Source organism: Lactuca serriola, chromosome 4 (assembly GCF_051521515.1).
Source record: "Lactuca serriola cultivar US96UC23 chromosome 4, Lser_US96UC23_V15, whole genome shotgun sequence".
Taxonomy (NCBI): Eukaryota; Viridiplantae; Streptophyta; class Magnoliopsida; order Asterales; family Asteraceae; genus Lactuca; species Lactuca serriola.
In genome coordinates, this window is record NC_136411.1 from 36,319,184 (window position 1) to 36,341,360 (window position 22,177).

General features: G+C 35.4%; 1 protein-coding gene across 1 annotated transcript; it reads left to right on the forward strand.

The window, feature by feature from the left end:
• Positions 1-4,619: 4,619 nt before the first annotated feature.
• LOC145101314 (DNAse I-like superfamily protein) lies at positions 4,620-12,294 on the forward strand. Its single transcript, XM_079038514.1, has 8 exons — positions 4,620-4,732; positions 4,907-5,085; positions 5,193-5,300; positions 5,503-5,854; positions 6,294-6,484; positions 11,004-11,112; positions 11,302-11,456; positions 11,636-12,294. The coding sequence occupies exons 1-8, from the start codon at positions 4,721-4,723 to the stop codon at positions 11,895-11,897; spliced, it is 1,368 nt and encodes a 455-aa protein (XP_078894640.1). The 5' UTR covers positions 4,620-4,720; the 3' UTR covers positions 11,898-12,294.
• Positions 12,295-22,177: the final 9,883 nt, after the last annotated feature.

Consider the following 22,177-nt stretch of genomic DNA (forward strand, 5'->3'; position numbering starts at 1 on the left):
TGGGTGCAAAACCCCGAAATTAGGGTTTCATTCTGACATACTTACTTGCCAAGTTGAGGGCTCTTAACTCGTCGAGTAGACTACTTAAAACCCCGTGTCCAATCCCATTTCTACTCGACGAGTCTGGGGCTCCCAACTCGTCGAGTAGCTCTACAAAAATACATAAATTATAAATAAATGCGTACCAGGAATCAAGCGTTACAATTCTCCCCCACTTGACTTAGACTTCTTCCTCGAAGTCTGTTGTATCGGAAAACAACTCTGGGTAATGCTCCATCATATCTTCCTCGGGCTCCCAAGTCCACTCTGAACCCCTACGGTGCTGCCACAGCACCTTCACCAGCTCCACCCTCTTGTTCCTCAGCTCCTTCATCTTCTTATCGAGAATAGCTACTGGTCTCTCGATGTAATTCAGGATGTCATCAACCTGAATGTCATCTAGAGGCACAACCGTTGAGTCATCTACTAAGAACTTCTGTAACTAGGAAACATGGAAAGTGTTGTGGATCTTGCTGAGCTCCGCTAGAAAATCCAATTTGTACGCCACCTTGCCCACCAAGGCTAAAACCATGATAGGGCCGATATACCTGGGGCCTAGCTTGCATCGCTTCCGAAATTGAATGACACCTTTCCAAGGTGACACCTTCAGGAGAACCATATTGCCCACCTGAAACTCCAAGTCTGAACGTCGTTTGTCAGCCTAGCTCTTCTGCCAACTCTGAGCAGTTTGGAGCCTGCTCCGGACTTGCTGGATTCGCTCTGTAGTCTTGAGTACTACCTCAATACTCGCCATGACTCTCTGACTGACTTTGCCCCAACATATTAAGGTCCTACACTTCCTCCCGTAGAGCATCTCGAAGGGAGGTCGGTCTATGTTGGTGTGGTAACTGTTTTTATATGAAAATTCCGCTAATGGAAGATACGTATCCCAACTACCACCGAAATCCAAGACACATGCACGTAGCATGTCCTCGAGAGTGTGAATCATCCTCTCACTCTGTCCGTCCGTCTGAGGGTGGAAAGTGGTGCTGAAGTGAAGACGAGTACCCATCTCATCGTGAAACCGCTTCCAAAATCTAGAAGTGAAACGAACATCTCGGTCCGAAACCACTGAGATAGGTACTCACTGCCGTGCCATTATCTCCCACACATAAATCTCGGTCAGCTTCTCCGTTGATATGCTCTCGTGGATCGGGATAAAATGAGCACTCTTTGTTAATCGATCCACAATGACCCATATCGAATCTACTCTGTGTGCGGTCCTGGGAAGCTTCGTGATGAAGTCCATAGTGATGTCTTCCTATTTCCACGGGAATATCTAACGGCTGCGTCTTGTCATGGTGCCTCTAGTGCTCTACCTTGACTTTCCTACATGTCAAGCATCTCTCGACGTACCAGACTACATCGCGCTTCATGTAGGGCCACCAGTAATCAGTACGAAGATCTCTGTACATCTTTGTCGCCTCGGGATGGATGGGGAACCTGGACTTGTGGGCCTCATCCATCAGAATCTGCTGTACTCCGCCCCAGTACGGTACCTAGACCCTCTCAGGCAAAGTCAACAGCCCACAACTGTCGTAATCAAAGGAGGCCACCTGGCCTATGATCGGTTCTCACTTCCGGTGCTCCTCCTTCAGGCCTTCAACCTGCGCCTCTCTGATCTGCTCCAGAAATTGAGTAATCACTGTTATTCTCAGACAGATGTCTAGAATCGGGGTTGCTACCTCCTTGCGGCTTAGGGCGTCGGCCACCACATTGGCCTTGCCCGAGTGGTAAATGATCTCACAGTCGTAATCCTTCACCACATCTAATCACCGACGCAGCCTCATGTTAAGGTTCGACTGATCCATGAGGTACCTCAAACTCTTGTGGTCCGTGTAAATGGTACAACAGACCCCATAGAAGTAATGCCACCAAATCTTGAGGGTGAAAACCACATCCCCCAGTTCTAAATCATGTTTTGGATAGTTAGACTCATGGGGCTTCAACTGCCTCGAAGCATAAGCTATCACGTGACCTCGCTGCATCAATACCGCTCCCATTCCTGTGATCAAAGTGTCATAGTACACCACGAAATCATCGACTCCCTCCGGAAAAGTCAGGATCATTGCCTCACATAACCACTGTCTGAGAGTCTCGAATGCTACCTGCTCTTAGGCCCCCAACAGAAGGTCACCGACTTATTGGTCAGTCGAGTCAAGGGAACAACGATCTTGAAGAAGTCCCGAATCAATCTCCGGTAATAACCTGTTAGACCCAGAAAACTACGAATCTCAGTTGGAGACCTCGGAATCTCCCACTGCATCACGGCCTCTATCTTGGCCGGATCGACTAGAATACCCTTGTGTTTGACAAGGTGCCCAAGAAATTGTATCTCGCGCAACCAGAACTCATACTTGGAGAACTTTACAAAAAGTCTCTCCCTCCTCAGTGTCTCTAGCACCCCCTCAGGTGCTCCTCATACTGCTTTTGAGTCTTAGAATAGACCAAGATATCATCGATGTAGACTATCACAAACCGATCCAGCATCTGTCTGCACACGAGGTTCATGAGGTCCATAAACGCGGCTGGAGCCCTGTGAGCCCAAACGACATCACCGCAAATTCATAGTGACCATAACGAGTCCTAAAAGTTGTCTTCTACATGTCCTCATCCCTAACTCGCATCTGGTGATAACCCGATCGCAGATCAATCATGGAGAACAAAGATGTGCCATGTAGCTGGTCAAAGAAATCATCAATCCTCAGGAGGGGATAACGGTTCTTCATCGTTACCTTATTCAACTCCACGTAATCTATACTCATGCGATGTGACCCGTCCTTCTTCTTCACAAACAAGATCGGGGCTCGCCATAGAGAACTGTTCGGTCTGATAAATCCCTTGTCTAGCAGCTCCTGTAACTACGTAGAGAACTCCTACATCTTGGGAGGAGCCAACCGTTATGGTGCCTTGGCTATCGGATCCGCATAAGGGACTAGGTCAATCCTAAAGTTGAGTTGTCTCTCGGGAGGTATCCTAAGCAAATTCTCTAGAAATACATTCGAGTACTCTCGCAGTACCAGTACATCATCCACTGTTGTCCTACCCTTGTCCCGGGTATCCATAACATACGCGACGTAACCCACGCAACTCTGCTGAAGGTAGTGCCTCGCTCTCGCTGCTGAACACATAGTCGGTCCACCCTACGACCTCTCGCCCTAAATCAGTAATTCCCTCCCCCACTAGGAGTCTGAACCCTCACTAGCAGCTGCTCGCAGTCGATCACTGCCCCATTGGGGCTCAACTAGTCCATACCAACTATCACCTAGTTCCCTCTAAAGGGAATAGGGACCAAATCCACAGAAAACTGCTTATCAAACAACTGTAGTGTACAACCTCGATGAACCCTCGCAACCTTAACGGTCCTGTCATCTGCTATCTCCACATCAAGTAGGCAATCTAGCTCCCTCGGAGCCCCTACGAATCGCTTTTGAGCACGAGCTACACAAAGGATCGGGTAGCCCCCGAATCAAATAATACCATAGCAGATATACCATTCACAAGGAACGGTCATATAATGAAACACACAAACATAAAAAATAATCAATATAAATGAAGAGATAAGGAGAAGATACTTACCCGTCACCACGTCGGGAGTCGCTCGTGCCTCCTCTGCTGTTAACTGAAAGGCCCTGCTCCTAGACACAGGCGCCTCTGCCCGGCACTGACGGTCGTCCGTAATCCTCAAAGTAGTAGGAGCGGGTGCTGCCACCTGCCCTGCCGCTGCTAAACTCGGGCACTGACACCGCTTGTGTCCCCTTTGATTGCACTGAAAACAAATCAGGTCTGAAACAGTTGTGGTGGTGGTAGTAGTTGTACAATCTCTGCTCATATGCCCAGTCTGGCCGCACTTAAAGCAGCCTGAACTCCCTGCCTTGCACATCTCATCGTGCATCTTGCCGCATTTGCCACAACGGCTGCAGCCCTGCTGGCTCCTAGGTCTGTGATCTGACACCTTGGGCTTCTTGCCTGCACTCCTTGTCTGAACCCCCTCGGGTTTCCTCTTTCTCTCCATCTCTAAATTCAAACTCCCTCTCTCGAGCCCTAGCAATCATGTCCTCTAGCATCTTACAGCTGGAGCGGCTCACAAACTGGCGAATATCATTCCGCAACATCTCATGATATCATACATTTTTCATGTCCTCGTCCGTCACATACTGCGGAATGAGAAAGGCCCTCTCCCTGAACATGACGGTGATCTCCGTCACCGTCTCAATCGTCTGCTAGAGATCCTGAAACACTTAGCAAGTTGCTGCACCTCTATTACAGATGAGAACTCGGCCCTGACCTTGCCGAAATTCATACCCTAAGTAAACAAAAAAGAAAAGCAAAAACCACATTTTAAAACAAAACCTATAACTTTGTTAGGTTACATTAAGCATATTTTTTTTATCAAGAGGTATTTGACGTTAATTAATTATATCATGTTAAGTAAAAGAAGTTTACAAACCTATGTCTTTTCCATGCATAGACATCACCCTGTACGTCATTTTTATTGTTTTTATAGTTCCAACTTGCTTCCCTCTATAAAATAATAAAAAATATATTGAACAAGAAATGAAAGTAAAAAAATAACTCTCTCTCTTTCTTTATATTTCGTTGGATATTCTCTTTGTGAGATGGTTTCCATACTTCTCTCCCTTAATTCGTCTTGAAGACCACTCCCATTTTCTTTCAAACCATGCTAGGAGAAGTGAGTCTCTCTCTCTCTCTCTCTCTCTCTCTCTCTCTCTCTCTCTCTCTCTCTCTCTCTCTCTCTCTCTCTCTCTCTCTCTCTCTCTCTCTCTCTCATGCACACACGAATTCAACATGCAAATGTATATATTTACATAGATAACATATATTCATTAATTATGTTGTATTTAAGGTTACATGGCCACGATTGGTAGCAAGCAAGCTATTAAGGAAAACACTGGGATCAAACAACTTCGTTGCAGATTTTCCGGGAAACACAGATTCTTTTCTTAATCTTCCAACTTTGGATCTTGAAAACATCCCTAGTCCGAAGATCATCTTTACTGACCACGATGACACACAAAAGTTCAAGTAATTAAGATACATATACATAAAATTGTATAATTGAAGTAAATGTGTTTTTTGATTGAGAGTTGTATAATTAATTATGTTACTTTTTGTTGTTAAATTTTTAAAAGGGTCTTCGTTAGTACATGGAACGTTGGCGGTGTTCCACCTACCGAAGATTTGAATATCGATGATTTGCTGGATACATGCAACACTCCATGCGATATATATGTACTTGGGTATTCTCTTTTTACAACTAAAACACTTATTTTGATTTTATATATATATATATATATATATATATATATATATATATATATATATATATATATATATATATATATATATATATATATATATATATTGTATATAACAGTCTTACATATGGAACTAATCAATACCCTGATTAACAATCCAATATCTATGCATGCTGCTTTTAAGGTTTCAAGAAGTGGTTCCTCTAAGAGCCTCTAATGTTCTTGGATCAGATAAGAAGAAAATATCGATGAAATGGAACTCATTGATCAGAAGAAGCCTAAACAAGAAATCACATAACGTATCATACAATGACGATAGTTTGGTAGACAAGCAATGGAAATCCTTTCGTGGAAGAAAAGGAAACAAATCAATTATTGAGAGTGGAATGATCCAACAAGAGTTTCGATGTCTCATCAGCAAACAAATGGTTGGCATACTGATATCGGTTTGGGTTCGCAGTGATCTTCATCCATTCTTCCGAAACCCTAATGTCTCTTGCGTAGGGTGTGGCATCATGGGATGCCTAGGGAATAAGGTAATTTTTCTTTTGCTTTCCATAGACATCACCCCATAAGTCATTTTATGGAATTTAATTAATTCTCTATCACAAGTTATGAATAAATTTCACATCAAATTCCACGGGAAAAATACTGATCAGGTGGCCCAAGCATGCCATTAAGCATGGCTAAAAGAGCTTCATTCTTACTCCTTTATCATGCTTACTACCCTACGTACACTTGCATATTTTGTCATTACTCATAAAATAGGTTTAACCATGCACGTTTCTCATGTGAAGATGGACATATCCTGATTTTCATAACTGAAAAATGCAAAATCTTTGTTACTAAATCATTTATATTGAGATCCGTAAGGTTATTCAATAAAAAAAATACCCATCCATCTAATTTGAGACTTGAATTAATCCATGATTATTTGTTTTATATTTTCGGCTTGGTGATATATGTTACCTACAGGGTTCAGTTTCAGTTCGGTTTCAGTTCCATGAGACAAGCTTCTGCTTTGTATGTAGTCATCTAGCATCAGGAGGGAGAGAAGGAGACGAGAAAAACAGAAACTCCGATGCTGCGGAGATCTTGTCGAGGACGAGTTTTCCAACTGCCATGGGACCTTCACTTGACCTGCCCAAGAAGATTCTTGACCATGAGTACGTTTTCAATCAAAGAAGTAAACGTTTTGAACATCGAATTTCGTTTTTCTAAGAAAATCTTTGTTTTAAGAAACCAAAAAGAAATTAGGAATACACTTAATTATAAAATACATGATTAGGAATCATATATAGAACCAGGTAATTAAACTCAAAACGAAATTAAGACCACTCATTTTTTATAATAGAAAAACAATACTTTTTTGATTAAGTTATATATAAGTTGCTTTCAGTATGCGAAGACACCAACCAATCATATTTGCTTCTAGTTTAAACCAACTTGTCGATTAATTTACCAAAATGATTTCCAATTAAAAAACAGATAACAAGAATGTGATCACATAAAATAATTCAACTGGTCCTGAGTATATTGAACTTTGATGTTTATGTCTGTTGTCGTTATCAATGCAGTCGGCAGATGATATAAAACAACCTTTATAAGATCTAATTAGTACTGTCCTTTTTGCAAGTATTTACAGGATATACTACAGATGAAGAAACAAAAGGATCTTAGTGTAACGTTTATTATATAAAGATCAGAGAATTTACTTTATCTTATATAAGAAATAAATTACAAAGGAAGAAACAAAAGGATCTTACTTTAACATTTAAAATAAAACTAATTACTGAAATCGTCCCTATAGTTTGGTTAAAATTGTGCGTTTGTCCCTAACTTTTATTTTGCACTCGGACCATCCTTAGTGTTTGATTTTGTTGCGTTGTTGGTCTCTCGTAAACATAAAAAGACTATAATACCCTTTATATTTATTAATTATTAAAAGATGTATTAATATAGTAGGTCCCACCATCACCATCACTACCACCTACTAACATCAAAAACCCACCAGCTACCAGGAAACACCACCGATGACCACTAGCCACGAGCTGCCAACCCCTCATCCATCACCTCCGATAACCAACACCACCATCCACCTATTCCGGCAACACCACCACCGCCTATTCAGCCCGCCCACATCATCGATTTCATCAGGTGACACCCCATTTACATCCAACAACCACCATGTTTACCTCCGACAATAATTAGCATTCACTTCCTGTAACCACAATTGATCATCACCCTGACCAAATCAAAATCAAACCAAAACCATGATCAAAACACATAAATCAAAATCAAACCAAGATAAAATTCTAAAATTAAAACCTAGACAAAGTCAAATCCTGAAACTGTAAAATCAGAACATAAACGGAAACCAAAATCAAATCCGAAAATCATAACCTAAAATCTAAACCTAACCTAAAATCGGTGATGAAATTCCAAAAATCAAATCGAAAAACAAATGAAGTCAAATTATTGTATTTGAAATCGATGACGTCGCCAGATTAAACACATCGGGATTAATCTGAAAATAAAACACCTCACCAAATATCCCATAAATCAAAGACCAATTTTCTAGATGATGAAATCGATTTTTCCAGGTGAAATCCACAAGATCAACGGAACAAGAAGAAATGGGATTAGATGGGAACATGTGAAAGTGGAGAAGAACAATGGAGTTACAGGTTTTCGGTGGCTTTATAGTTGCAGGTTTCCGGAGGCATTAGGGTTGCAGGTTTCCAACATCTTTACAGTTTCAGGTTTCAGGCATTAAGGTTACAGTCATGAGTCATCTGGAGGAGCTGTTCACATGATGGCTGATGGAGGCTGCGACTTTCAGGAGGAGAAGGCTCCGATGGAGAGTTGAGGTGAAGATTGTTGATTTAAGGTGGAGTTCAGAGGGAGAGAGGTATATCTTGAAGCCTTAAACTACGATCGATAGCTTCAAGTTACAGAGGGGAATGGGTAGACTGGGGTGGTGGGGATGTGTGGAGCCCAACCTTTTTAACAATCTATAAAATACTTTTAATAATCTCTAAGAGTTTTATAAATATAAATAAAAAATAGTAAGGATATAATAGTCTTTTTATGTCTAGTAGGAACGAAAAGCGTAACAAAAAGAAACTATAGGGATGGTCCGAATGCAAAATAAAAGTTAGGGATCAAACGCGTAATTTTAAAGAGTCAATTTCTATCAGACTTTCCGTCCATTTAGTTATTTCAGACATTCCCAAAAACTTTATATATATATATATATATATATATATATATATATATATATATATATAGGATTGAGTTCTATGGAAAACAAATAACTAGGGCAACATCTACCGGAACCAATAATCAAATGACACGTGTCCATTTCTTTCTTCGCAAGTAATGTATTATGGAAGTTATTGTGGAAATGATGTGTTGTCATGTTTTCATTGGTTCAAATATGTTATGGAAAACAAATAACTAGGGCAACATCTACCGGAACCAATAATCAAATGACACGTGTCCATTTCTTTCTTCGCAAGTAATGTATTGTGGAAGTGATGTGTTGTCATGTTTTCATTGGTTCAAATATGTGTTGCCTTAATCATTAATTTTCCATATACCTCTTCCTTATTTATATATATATATATATATATATATATATATATATATATATATATATATATATATATATATATATATATATATATATGTTGTGTCAATTACATACGTTTCAAAAGCAAGAAAGCGAGTTTTGATCTCCTATTTTTGATATTTCAATTGTATTTGGATAAGGAGGTTATCAGTTGATAACCACACAAAGTTACATTTAGACCCTCGAAATTCAATAATTTCTATTAGGATCCCTCTATTAATTTCATAATTTTTCCTAACCCGCTGAACAGACCCGCCAAGGGGCGCTGCCCACTTGACCCCCGCCCTTGTGGTCGTATCGACGTTAATCAAGACTAATACAAGTGTGCACTCCGCATCACTAATCTTGTATTAAAACTATGATATAATCCTCTTTAAAACATGTATAAATCTCATTACATAAAATGAACCAATGATACTAAAATCACCAACAGGAATCACAAGAACAATTTTGATATTGAGAAACGATGATGAAGCAGAAATTGGTTTCACTATCAGTTTTGGTTTCATCATCCTAATTATCCTTGTCATCGCAACATATCTCTGCTTTGTTTTTTTTTTCATCGTCTTTTTCAATCTCAATGCACGTCTCAAATTTTGAATTTTCTTTTGCATATGTTAAAAGCAACTTGTCATTTTTCGTTAGTGTGGTAAATACATTAAATAATCACATTATGCATCGTAAAGTCTCAACAAACAATCGAACTTCTTGTTGAAAAATATAATTTAAAGAAAACGATTAACAATTTTTTGCTATATTCACATTTAATTAATTAATTAACATTAATTAAAGTATGTGATTGCCTAATTAATTGACTTTGAGAGAATCATGAAAACCTACTACTAGCAATTCCTATAAAATTGTTTGGTTGGTTCAGTTTATTGGTCAACTTCAAAGCTCATCCTTAACTTGTCTAATAAATTATCAAATATTTCATATTTCAATACAAGATGTTAATTTGTTCATATTCTAATTCTAAATAATATAATATTTTACGACTTCTAAAAAGTTATGTTTTCCCTATGGATTAGTTGTTGTCAATAAGCCAAAGGTAGTGGTCAATTATTAACTTAATTAAATATTAAACCGCCCCAGAGAGATGATTTCTTGATTTGTTTCTTTTCTTTGGTATCTTCAGCTAATAAAATATGTGTAATTAACTTTGATATTAATATTATTATATTAGTAATTTATAATTAAGAAACGTTCCTAGGATTAATTAATGGGTCATTCTTTTACGATTTGAAAATTCTTTCGCAATTTAGTTAATATTTAATTCATTGTCTATGTCTTCTATAGGACTGTAAACGAGTTGGTTCGAGCAGAGTAGTGCTAAGCTCGAACCTTGACTTGTCTAAGTTACTCGAGCTTGAAGCTAGACTCGAACTCGCCTCGAGTGTAAAGTTGAAACTTAGACTACTTGAATGATCACTTAATACTCGATGCTATCGAGCTCGATCGGTTCGGCTCGATTAAAATTAAAAAAAAAATAAATTAAATTCAACAAATATTAAAAAAATCTAACATGCTTTTACATTGTTCCAAATAACGAAAAAAATCATAATAAACCATCTAATGTCAGTATAAAATAAACCATCTATATCAATGCATTTTACATACATTCAAAATACCAAAAAAAAACATTCTCAAAAGTTTTGAAATGCAATTTATATTTTTACTTCTTAACCCGCGTCTAAAAGTTAAAAATGTTGAAATGTTTTTGTAATTTAAAAATATTAAAGATATAATTTTATAAATACTTTGATGTTCAAAATTTCATAATAGAAACAACTTTAATTTTTAATTAAGTCTCATTAAGAAATTACTTTTTTGAACATTCTTTTTATTCTTATATGTTCATAATTTCTTTATTAGTCTATTTACGAATTTACGAATAAATGAAGGTATTGATGGTTTACATAAAATTATTTTATTTTATTTCTATTGAAAAATATTTTTCTTAACCTGGGCGTTGCAAGTTTTATCATGTTTGTTTTCTTTATGTGTTCATTGTACTGTTTTAATGTTTATATAAAATTCCAACAATGCAGTCGGGTCGTGTTGCTTGGAGACCTAAATTACCGGATTTCCTTACCAGAGAGAGAGACAAGATTGCTCGTAAATAGGAAGGATTGGAATACGCTGCTTGAGAATGATCAGGTAACTCGAGGAACGACATTATCACATACCTTAATTCACTTAGCATGATCAAATTAAGTCTATTTTAATTTGACGTTTAATAGTTAAATGAATCGTCTTTAACATCAAATATATAAGAATTCTTTAGGTTAGAAAGCCAAGTACAAACAAATAACCAAATTTATTTTGAATGTGATTGAATAATTGAAGCTTCGAATGGAGCTCATGGATGGTCAAGCTTTTGAAGCTTGGCATGAAGGAACGATTAATTTTGCTCCTACCTACAAGTACCATCCGACTTCTGGTGAATACTATGGTTGTGGTCATCTTGGAACTAAAAGCAAAAAGAAACGTGCTCCTGCATGGTACTTTTTCTCTTTAATTTTATGTAATATCGATTTCTCTATTCGTGCTAAAAAAAGAAAAAAAAGAAATCGTTCTCAAATTTCTTGATATCACATTACAAAAATGACTTTCTTTTATGGCAAAATGTGTTGGTCATACTAATTTGCATCCATTGATTAAGGATCTATCTTGTGTATAGGTGTGATAGGATAATTTGGACGGGTGAGGGATTAAAGCAACTTCTATACACAAGAAGTGAAACCCCATTGTCGGATCATAGGCCCGTGAAAGCTATGTTCTCTGCTGAAGTTAAAGTTTCACGATTGAGGTACCAGAGCTTTTGTTTATCAGAGAGGTTTGGACGTCGGACCAGAGCTAGTTTAGAATTCCATTCCGATGATGAGTATTCAAGTCATTCCGGTCGGCTAAGCTTCCATATTAAAAATAAAATGACCCCATGAAAGTGAGAGGATTATTTTGGGTATATTTGCATTGTGTTTCCACTTTGCTAGGTTGGTCTCCTTATTTTTTCAACCCCAAAATGTCGAAATCATCTCTCTTTGATTGATATATTTGGATATACATACATACATATAAGTACAAAAGCAAGAGATAGTAGCATATATTTTTGTAACATAAAATCCTTGAGATATGTTTTTTTCTGCCCACCAACTTTGATTCTGAAATTAAATGATTGTAATTGGCATATTAGTGAGGTAATTATTTGAAGATATATCATTCTTGTAAGTATTCGACTACATGTTGGTGAAACCAACTTCTTGTAACTATATTTTAGTTGATTGATGTGTACAAATTTTATTAATTACTATATGAAATGGATGGATCATATGTTTTCAATTTTGAGTCCAATAAAACAAATTCATTGTTGAGATATTATATATAACCAACCTACCAATGTATATATAATGTGTTGGTTTGAAGTAATTCAAAATGAACTATTTTGGATTTATTGAGAATTTATTTTTTGTTTGAAATTTATGAAATCAGATAAACACAAGAAATAATGAAGTATGAATAAAAATAACTAGAATGAGCAATGGGCTGGACCTAGACCAAATCGACCCGAAGACCGAAAACTTGAAACTTAAAATTCTTGAATATCCTTAACTGAAAACCATATCATTTTAGGATGTGCGGGTCCTGGTTTCAGGTATGCCGATTTCGGGTTCTAAACCGGGTTTCGGTTTTTGGACCGAATTGTAGCATTTTTTGGCCAAATTAAATACTGGGATAATGACCTGAGAGGGTAACCAACTATACCCTTTGTATATATTTGGTCACTTCACTTTTTTTCTGTGCACTGTTAACTATTAAACTTGTTTTTTTTTTTTTTTTTAAATATAACATTATGACCGGTAATAGATGGTTTTTCCGGTTTCCGGAGTCTTTTCCGACCAAGTATGATTCGTCAGGTCAAGTATGATTTTTCCATTCATCTTCTCTGGGCAAAATAAATTTACTGGCGAGATAGGTTCTTGACACATTTTTTAGATTTCTTTTTTCTCTCTTTCTTATCTTTTGTATATTCTCTAAAACAAACCTGTAAATCAAGGTTTAGATACACAATCACATATCTTAGAAATCTAATATGAATTTTTTTTTTAGTAATTACTATATGAAATGGATGGATCGTATATTTTCAATTTTGAGCCCAATAAAACAACTTCATTGTTGAAATATTATGTATAACCGATCTTGCAATGTATATTTAATGTGTCAATTTGAAGTAATTCAAAATAACTTATTTTGGATTTATTGAGAAATTTTATTTTTTGTTTGAAATCAGATAAACACAAGAAATAATGAAGTATCAATAAAAGTAAATAGGAATGCGCAAAGGGCTACACCCAGACCAAACCGACCCGAAAACCGAAAACTTGAAACCCAGAATTCTTGAATATCCTTAACCGAAAACCAGATTGTTTTAGGGTGTGTCGGTCCTGGTTTGAGGTATGCCAGTTTCGGGTCCTAAACTGGGTTTCAGTTTTTGGACCGAATTGTAGCACTTTGTGGCCTAAATAATATTGGGATAATGATCTGAGAGGGTAATCAAATATACACTTTGTACATATTTAGTCACTTAACTTTTTTTCGTGCATTATTAACCATTAAACTTATTTTTTCGTTTAAAATATATCATTATGACCTGTAATAGAGGGTTTTTTTTTTTGGTTTTCGACGTCTTTCCGGTCAAGTATGATTTTTCGTTCATCTTCTCTGACCAAAATAGATTTTCCAGCGAGATGGGTTCTTGACACATTTTTCAGATTTCTTGTTTCTATCTTTCTCTCTCTTTCTTATATTTTGTGTATTCTCTAAAACAAACCCATAAATTGAGGTTTAGATACACTCACAGATCTTAGAATAAAAATCTGAAAAAATGGTGTTCTTGAGCAAAAAAAATCTTTGAATTTCAAAGCTAAAATATGAACCCATGATTTTTTCCTTCAGATTTGTAATCCTGAAATCAATTTCCTCCTTCAGATTTGCATTCCTGAAAATTGAAAACCCTAGGTTCGTGTATCTTGTTCGTGGATTGAAAATCTTGAAATCGGTTTGCATTCCTAAAAATTGAAAACTCGAAGTTGCCATGGAAAACCGGATTCACGAAGATGATGAACAGCCATGGACTGGAAATCGGTTTGCATTCCTTCATATTTGCATTCCTGAAAATTGAAAGCCTGATTCTCAAAGATGAGGAACAGCTTGAACTCGAAGCTGCCATGAAAGTTGTTTGAAGAACATGAAGCAAAAACGAAACCAACATGATGAATTGAGCATTTCAACTTCAGATTTGCACTCGTGCCAACGAACCTTCTCCTACAAAACAATACCAAAACGAACTCATTTCAAGGTTTTAACTTCATTTATGCATATTATCAATTTGTAGATCTGGAAAATCAAGAAGAAGAAAATCGAGCATTGGAAGCAAAAAGATGATGAATCGAGCATTTCAACTTCAGAAATGTGTTTATGTTAATGCTTCAGATCTTAGAACCCAAAGAAATCTAGAAAAAAAAAATGTCCTTCAAGAACTTCATTGGCCCGAAAAATCATGTTTTACCGGAGAAGATGACCGGAATATTCATAGTTTGCCGGAAATCGGAAAAACCTTTTATTACCTGTCATAATGGTACGTTTTAAACAAAAAATAAAACAAATTTAAGGGTTAATAGAGCATAAAAAATAGTTAAGTAACAAAATATATACAAAATATATAGTCATTATCTTTTAAATATTTTTTGACTTTCATATAAGTTGTACGACGAATGATTCATTGACATCTTTTACCAACTATATTATATATATATATATATATATATATATATATATATATATATATATATATATATATATATATATATATATATATATATATATATTAGGGTAAACTAGTTTATAACCCGTGGAAACCACGGTTATAAAACTAATCAAACTTCTATAGTAAAAACTCAAAATTATTAATAAGTTATTTTAAATAAATTATTAATTTAAGATATATTTTTATTAGTTATGTGAAATTATAATCATTGATTCAAATAAATATATAAAATTAATTTTTAATATATATTATATATTTTTTATTTGTGAATTAATGAAAACAATAATTTAAAATTTAAAATTTAAAATAGAATCACATTAATGAGGAGATCTAATAAATTTAAAATGGAAAACTAATAGATTGACAAGTGGCAACAAATTAATTAAAATGTCTAATATGATGACACATGACAAAAGAGCTACTCTTTTATTAGTATAAGGATTACTGGTCTCTGTGGTTTGGGTAATTTGCGTAGTTGGTCATTATCTTTTAAATATTTTTTTGACTTTCATATAAGTTGTACCACGGTATGATTCATTGACATCTTTTACCAACTATATTATATACATATTAAGGTAAATTACACGAATGGTCTCTCTGGTTTGGGTAATTTGCGTAGTTGGTCCCTAAAAAGAATTTTTGACTCAAACGGTCCTTCTTGTTTGCTTTTATTACACGTCTGGTCCCTGGTCAATATAGAAAGACAATTTTACTCTTTTGATTTTATTTTTTACTTTACTTTTTATTATTTTTTTATTTTTTTATAAAAGATAATGCAAAAGGGGCCCACCCTACCCTTTGTCGCTTCCAACTAGTCTTTTCTTAAACATCCATCGTGTACCATCATTCTTCACCTTATAACTCCACCATTCCCATCGAGAACCCACCATCCTCACCACCCAAAAACACCATCATTTTCACCCTTCTTCCACTCAATAAACACCTTCGTCGGCCACCCTCTACTACCACTAATCACCCAATACAACCTTTCTCCATCTTTATTTCAACCTCCTTAACCATCCTTCATCCACCTTAGCACCACCTTCATTTATTGAATCTAGCCAAATCAGAACCCACTAAACATCCATCATCGAAGACCTTACACCACCTTCCTTTCCACCATCTTTCACCCTGCCACCACCATTGACCCTTTCATATCGATCCCTTATTCTTGTGTTACTATTAACCTATAGTTTCGATTCAGAACAGAAAAATAGAAAGGGGAAGGAGACCTGTTATCGATTCAAGAAGATACAAAAGTGTTGATTGAATGTGAGAAAAAAAAAGAGGGAAAACAAGATCAATTTGAGTGGTGGAGAGAAACATGGAGAAACCTGTGATCGACTTAGAGAGGAGTTGAGATATTTGGTGTCGATCGAACTTTGAGAAAGAAAGAGGGGTTGATTTAAAGAAAAAAGCAGCACCAAATTAAAACCCACATATGAATTTTTTTTTTCTTAAGGGAAGTTTCGAGCAAGGGCTTTAACGAAAGCACTCTATGGCGATTGGATACTTCATAAGTTCCAACGAGGAGTTCCAAGAATACCTCTGAAACAAATCCATGGAAGCAAGGAGATAGTAATTAAGGCTCACAGAAACCACAATTCAGGATGCAATTGACCAAGGGGGAGATGTAAGCGACCGTGAAAAGGCGAGAGGAAGGAAGGATGGTGGCGGCGGCGTAGGAGATGACGATAGATAAAAGGCAAGAAAGGGAGAGGGTTATGGGTTGTTCTTCAATGTTGGAGATATATAGCAAGAAAGGGAAGGATACGGGGATGCTGGGGTAAAATTGGCAGTCGATGGTGGCTATAGAGATGTTTCCGACATGTGGGAGGAGATGCAGGTAGTGGACGCGATGTAGGTGGAAAAAGAAACAAAGTGAAGAAGAAGGGAAAGAGTCATACGACCACTTTTTTTGGAACCGACAATTTCATGGCAATTTTTAATATATATTTGTTGTTTTAATATGTTAATAATATAAAACGAGTAAAAGAAAAGTAAAAAAATATTTAATAAGTGTAATATACTCTTTTTATCTTGAATAGGACCAAACGCGTAACAAAAATATATAATAAGAACTGTTCGAGTTAAAAAAAAATTTAAGGACCAAACACACAGATTACCTTAAACCACTTAAACCATAAGGACCATTCGTGTAATTTACCCTACATATTAAAAACCGTGGGGCTGTGGAATAGTGCTTTGGGTTTTGGTAAAATGCATGTGATAAATTATATTTATAAATATTATGTGCCAAACTATAAGACAAAGTAACCGGTTCAGTGGATAGTGTTTTGTGTCATTTTTATTTCCTTTGGCAAGGGTTTTAGGATTTTAGCCTTCCTTCAAATTTTTATTTCTTTTTTTTTTTGAATATACACCTTATATTTTCCTCATTTTTATAGTTTTAGCCCAACTTTTCTTTTATGAAATTCGTTTTTTTTAATTAATTACTATATTCTTAAAAAAAAAGTAATGTAATTTTTTTAGGATTTTGTATTTTCACAATTTTGCTTTTTTTTTTTCCCGATGGTTTTATGAACAATTTTTTTTACAATTCAGACAAAACTGTAAAAATGATCCCTATGGTATATAATTTTTCAGGGTTTTAGTTCAGACCCTAATTTTTTGGATTGATGATTCATTTGACAATGTTTTTTATGATTGATGGTTCATTTGACAATGTTTTTAATGATTTTGATCCTTCTGAAAACTAAAAAAAAAAAAAAAAAAAAAAAAAAATGCACTTTTTATGGTTTTAATATTTAATTTAAAATGTTATTAATTAAAAATATAGAGCCCAACTCTCTCTCTCTCTTAATTTTTTTAAAATGTTATTAATTAAAAATATAGAGCCCAACTCTCTCTCTCTCTCTTAATTTTTTCTACTGAAACACTTTCCGTCATCAACATTTCCACAACTAAGTTCATCATCTTTGACACCCATCTCCAACTATAAAAAGCTCTACAACAAATTAACTGAGTTTTGAAAATGACACAAGATCGATCCATGGTCGAAACCCAATAAGAAAAATCGAACCCAGAAAACTTACCTTTAAAACCCAGAAAACAAAATCGAGTGTGAGTGTCTTTTAATTTTTCAGTGTGTGTATGTGTGTATTGAACCCATATCAACTGTGGGGTCAACATCAGCTTTCGACTTAGCTTCTACCATTGCAATCCTCATGGTATGTCGCTCCCTTTCTCGTTGAAACCCACCTCCGACACCACTAGGTTTCATTTCTTGGTCAAACATTTCATCGAATTGCACGAGTTGAGGGGCGTAGGGGCACGACCGGCCCTATTGGATTTCAACCGGTGCTTAAGAACAGAGCCCACCAAAACATAAGGGGCCAATTTTTTTCCTTGTTAGTATTAGGTTAACTTTACTACTTACATATTCCTGGAAATAGAAGATGCCGATGCACACAAGCATCAAATCAAAAAATCGAGGGGGAAAAACGCTTCGATTCTTGAACGCATGCCTACTATTGAAGGGTCTACAATCATCGACAAATGTACGTAACAATTCTATTTTTTTTTTGTTTAAAATCAGATTTGGGTTTTGATGTTTTTGTTCTTACTTCTTTCTTCTCCAAAATTAGGATCTATTGAACTGTAAATTTACTCTTGACTTTCTTGTGGGTTTGATTCCTAAAATCAGAAGCTTTGAGTTTCTTTTGTCTTACTTCTTTCTTCACTAGAATCAGATCCATTTAGACCCATTTCACTGAATCAGAAGCCGCAATGTCCTACTAGATCTAACACTAAGTTTTTGAAAATCAGAAGCAAAACATATCCCCAAAGCTCCAATTCGGCTTGAGTTTTCGAAAAACCATAAGATACAAAGAATTTTATTTTTTCTATCTTTTTGATTCGTATATGATAATATAAGTCATTATCTTTTTGATGTAGTATTTAATCTGGATTTTTACAGGTTTTTTTGAAGGACTTAGAATAAAAAGATTTGTAGTATCAGAAGTTCTTAAAAACATGTTTTTAGTTTTATTATTTCAATTGTACTTTTCATGTTTTTACAGGTTTTAAATAGAAGCAGGTTTTTATGTGTATTATTTTGAATGGTACTTGAACTTATGTATATTGCAATTAAAATGAAAAAGTATAACTTCTAGAGGCCAACCTGTATACGAAATTAATGACTAATTTCATATGCTTAAGACTTTTCATGAGAAACTAAATGGTCAAAGCATTGGTGGTGTCAAAAACTCCTTTATTGAAACATCAAATGAACTGTTGGATCCTTACATCAAATATGAATAAACATGTGTTAAGAAAGTTAAATAAAATTAGCATGCAACCCTTTGATCTTCAAAATTTTGGGGCCTATTTTTTACTAAACTGTACAGGGCCTTCAAAATCATCGGGTCGTCCCAGTGTAGGGGAAGTGGCTTCGTCTAACTCATTATTTCCGTCAACCTGAAGTTGTAAAAGGATAACATGACGATAAACTTCAGTGAGGTCCAATTTGTTTTTGATGGCTGTAGGATGAGTGAAAGGTGTCCTGGTAAAAGATCCATCTCCAAGACATACATCTGCAAAACTTGTGTTAAGAACAAACTCAACATATGAACACACATACATACACACACATCCCCTCGACCTCAAGCGTCTTTCCCTCTCTCGATCTTGATCTTGATTTCTCACTTTCTCTTCACAATCAATAATCGCCACCTACCTTCTTGTCATCCTTACCAGTGAAACAAATCTACGAAGGGGTAGGGGCGTAGGAATAATCTAGATCTACCTTCAAAAACTCGAATTTTGAGTCCATTTCTCCCTCTTGTCTTCCTTATGGTTTTGAGTTCAGGTGGAGGATAACAATGATGACAATGGTTCATTTCAAATTGAGTTCATATTTTTTTATGGGTTGTAGGGGAGGAATACACAGGGGAAGGGAAAGAGAAATCAAAGAAAGGGAAAACAAGAAATAGAAATGAAAGAAAGGAGAACGAAGAAATGGAGGCCTATTTTTTCTTCTTTTTTTCTAATTTTTTTTAATTATTAATATATATATATATATATATATATATATATATATATATATATATATATATATATAGAGAGAGAGAGAGAGAGAGAGAGAGAGAGAGAGAGAGACCCTTTCTTATTTTTTTCTAATTTTTTTAATTATTAATAGAGAGAAGAGATTGTTCATCAATAAATCACTTTGTTATTTGTTTATTGATGAACAAAATAGATTAGACTTCTTATAAAAAAAATTATATGAGTAAACTTTCTTCATTGAGGAAAAAAAAGGTAGTTTCCTATGAACTCTATCTCATATCAAAAGATTATATGTGTAAACTTTCTTCATTGAGTTCTCACACTAACTTTAATGAAAACCTACAACACATCTGCATAAGGTAGATTTTGGACTTCTTAATATCCAAGGTTATCTATACACATCATTACAATTTGTAGAGCTTACTTGAAAAAAAACATGTCCTTCAGAAAAGGTGTTTATAAACATTAAGTAATGATATTGGGGACGTTAATGATGAATAATTTTGTTGTTACTAAATATGAAGAATATTATTAAGTCAATACTTGGTAAAAGGGTCGTGATATTTCCATTGACGGTTTTTATACTTCCACTAAAAAACAATGTAATGATAATTATGCCATTGATTTCAATTTATCGATAATTAAGAGAGAAAGTTTCTTTGCTTCTAAAAAATGTGAGACCAACAAATCTTCCTTCTTCTGCGCTCGCACAAATAAATGAACTGGGCAATCAAATGAATACGCTTGCTTCTGGAAATTTGTTTCGAATGATAACAATATAACAAGTTGTCTAATTAGATTCTCTGTGCAAATGCCTCTTGTGAACTTCACTATTTTTGTTGTTCTGGCAATTAATTTCATGGTTGAAATGTGAACTCTAATTGAGGATTTCTGCAAAAATTAGCAATTCTCAATTGGGGGTAACATCACTTGCCCACTTTAGAGAAACCACATGATGTTTGCAACAAGAATAAGAAAATTGTTGCCTGATATGAGGTTTTATGTAGGCTTTTTAGTGCACAAATGCAATTTTGGGTTTTTCTTTTAAGGTTTTTTCGATCTTAAATAAATTATAACTTTAGGAATTGGGAATTTGGGATAACATCGGCGTCTTCTTTCAGATGCTAGTTGCAGGTATAACAAAAGCTTAAAAAACTCTCACTTGGCAATATCTGGACCAAGCTTGTTCAATTCGCGGTATTCAACCTCTTTTGAGAGAGAGAGAGAGAGAGAGAGAGAGAGAGAGAGAATCAGTGTCGCTTACCATACTGATGACATGGAGAAATACACTTTGACGACCGTTAAACAAGTAGCATCGATGGAGGATGAATGAGGAAACTGTTCAGATGGTGAGGTTTCGTTTGGATTTTGGAAACAAAAAAATATTTTTCTTATATATTTATGAAAATATAATCAGGGGTATAATTGTCAATACCTAATTTTTTCAGCAGAAGTATGAAAACCTATCGTGGAAATATCACGCCCCTTGGTAAAATGAGTTAAAATGAGTCGATACTTTCAAAAGTGAAAGAATATCATTAAGTCAATGGGCGTGTTCGGTACGCAGCTTTTGGGAGCTTATAGCTTCTAGCTTTTAAGAAAACACTAGTTAAAAAAAAGGCATCGTTCGGCGACAGGAGCGTTTAGCTTTTAGCCTAAACGAAATGCTCCAAAATCAAAAGCTACATGGAGTAGCTTTCAACTAAACGCTCCAAAATCAAAAGCTGCCCACTATCTGCTACCAGCTAGTTTTACCGAACACACCAAATACTTGGGTAAAATGAGTCATCCTTTCAAAAGAGGTGTACCTTTCCATTGAGGACCTTACCACTTTAAGGATCTCTAAAGCTCAGAGAAATTAGTTGCATCTTATGGAAAGTCTTATGTTAATGGTTCAAACCGTATACTAAATTCTAAAAATTGTAAACGTATTTTTTTAAGTATTGAAACGACTGTAATTATTTTGATCACTGAAAAAATCAAGGGAGATTCTCAATCCCCAATTTGACCAAAAAGACTCATAAAAATCGAACACTTGGAAGGTTTTTGGTTGCACCTTTATTTCATATGTATAGATCTCCTTTTTCTTTATTTCTTTCTTTTTGTACTAGTGACTGAGGAAGTTATAATACCATGTTTAAACTATGAATTAATCCACAATGATGTTAAGAAGGCTCCCCCTTTCCTTTTTACGAAAGAGAATGTAATTATAAGGACACCTGTTGTTATCATAGTATATATTATCAAAAGATTCATGCATTTTATTGAAGAATCAAATAAGTGCATAAAATTGATTTCATAAATCATTCAACGGTTCAAGAATTTGATTAAGACGCTTCATTTTGGATAATTCTCCCAAAATCATAAAAA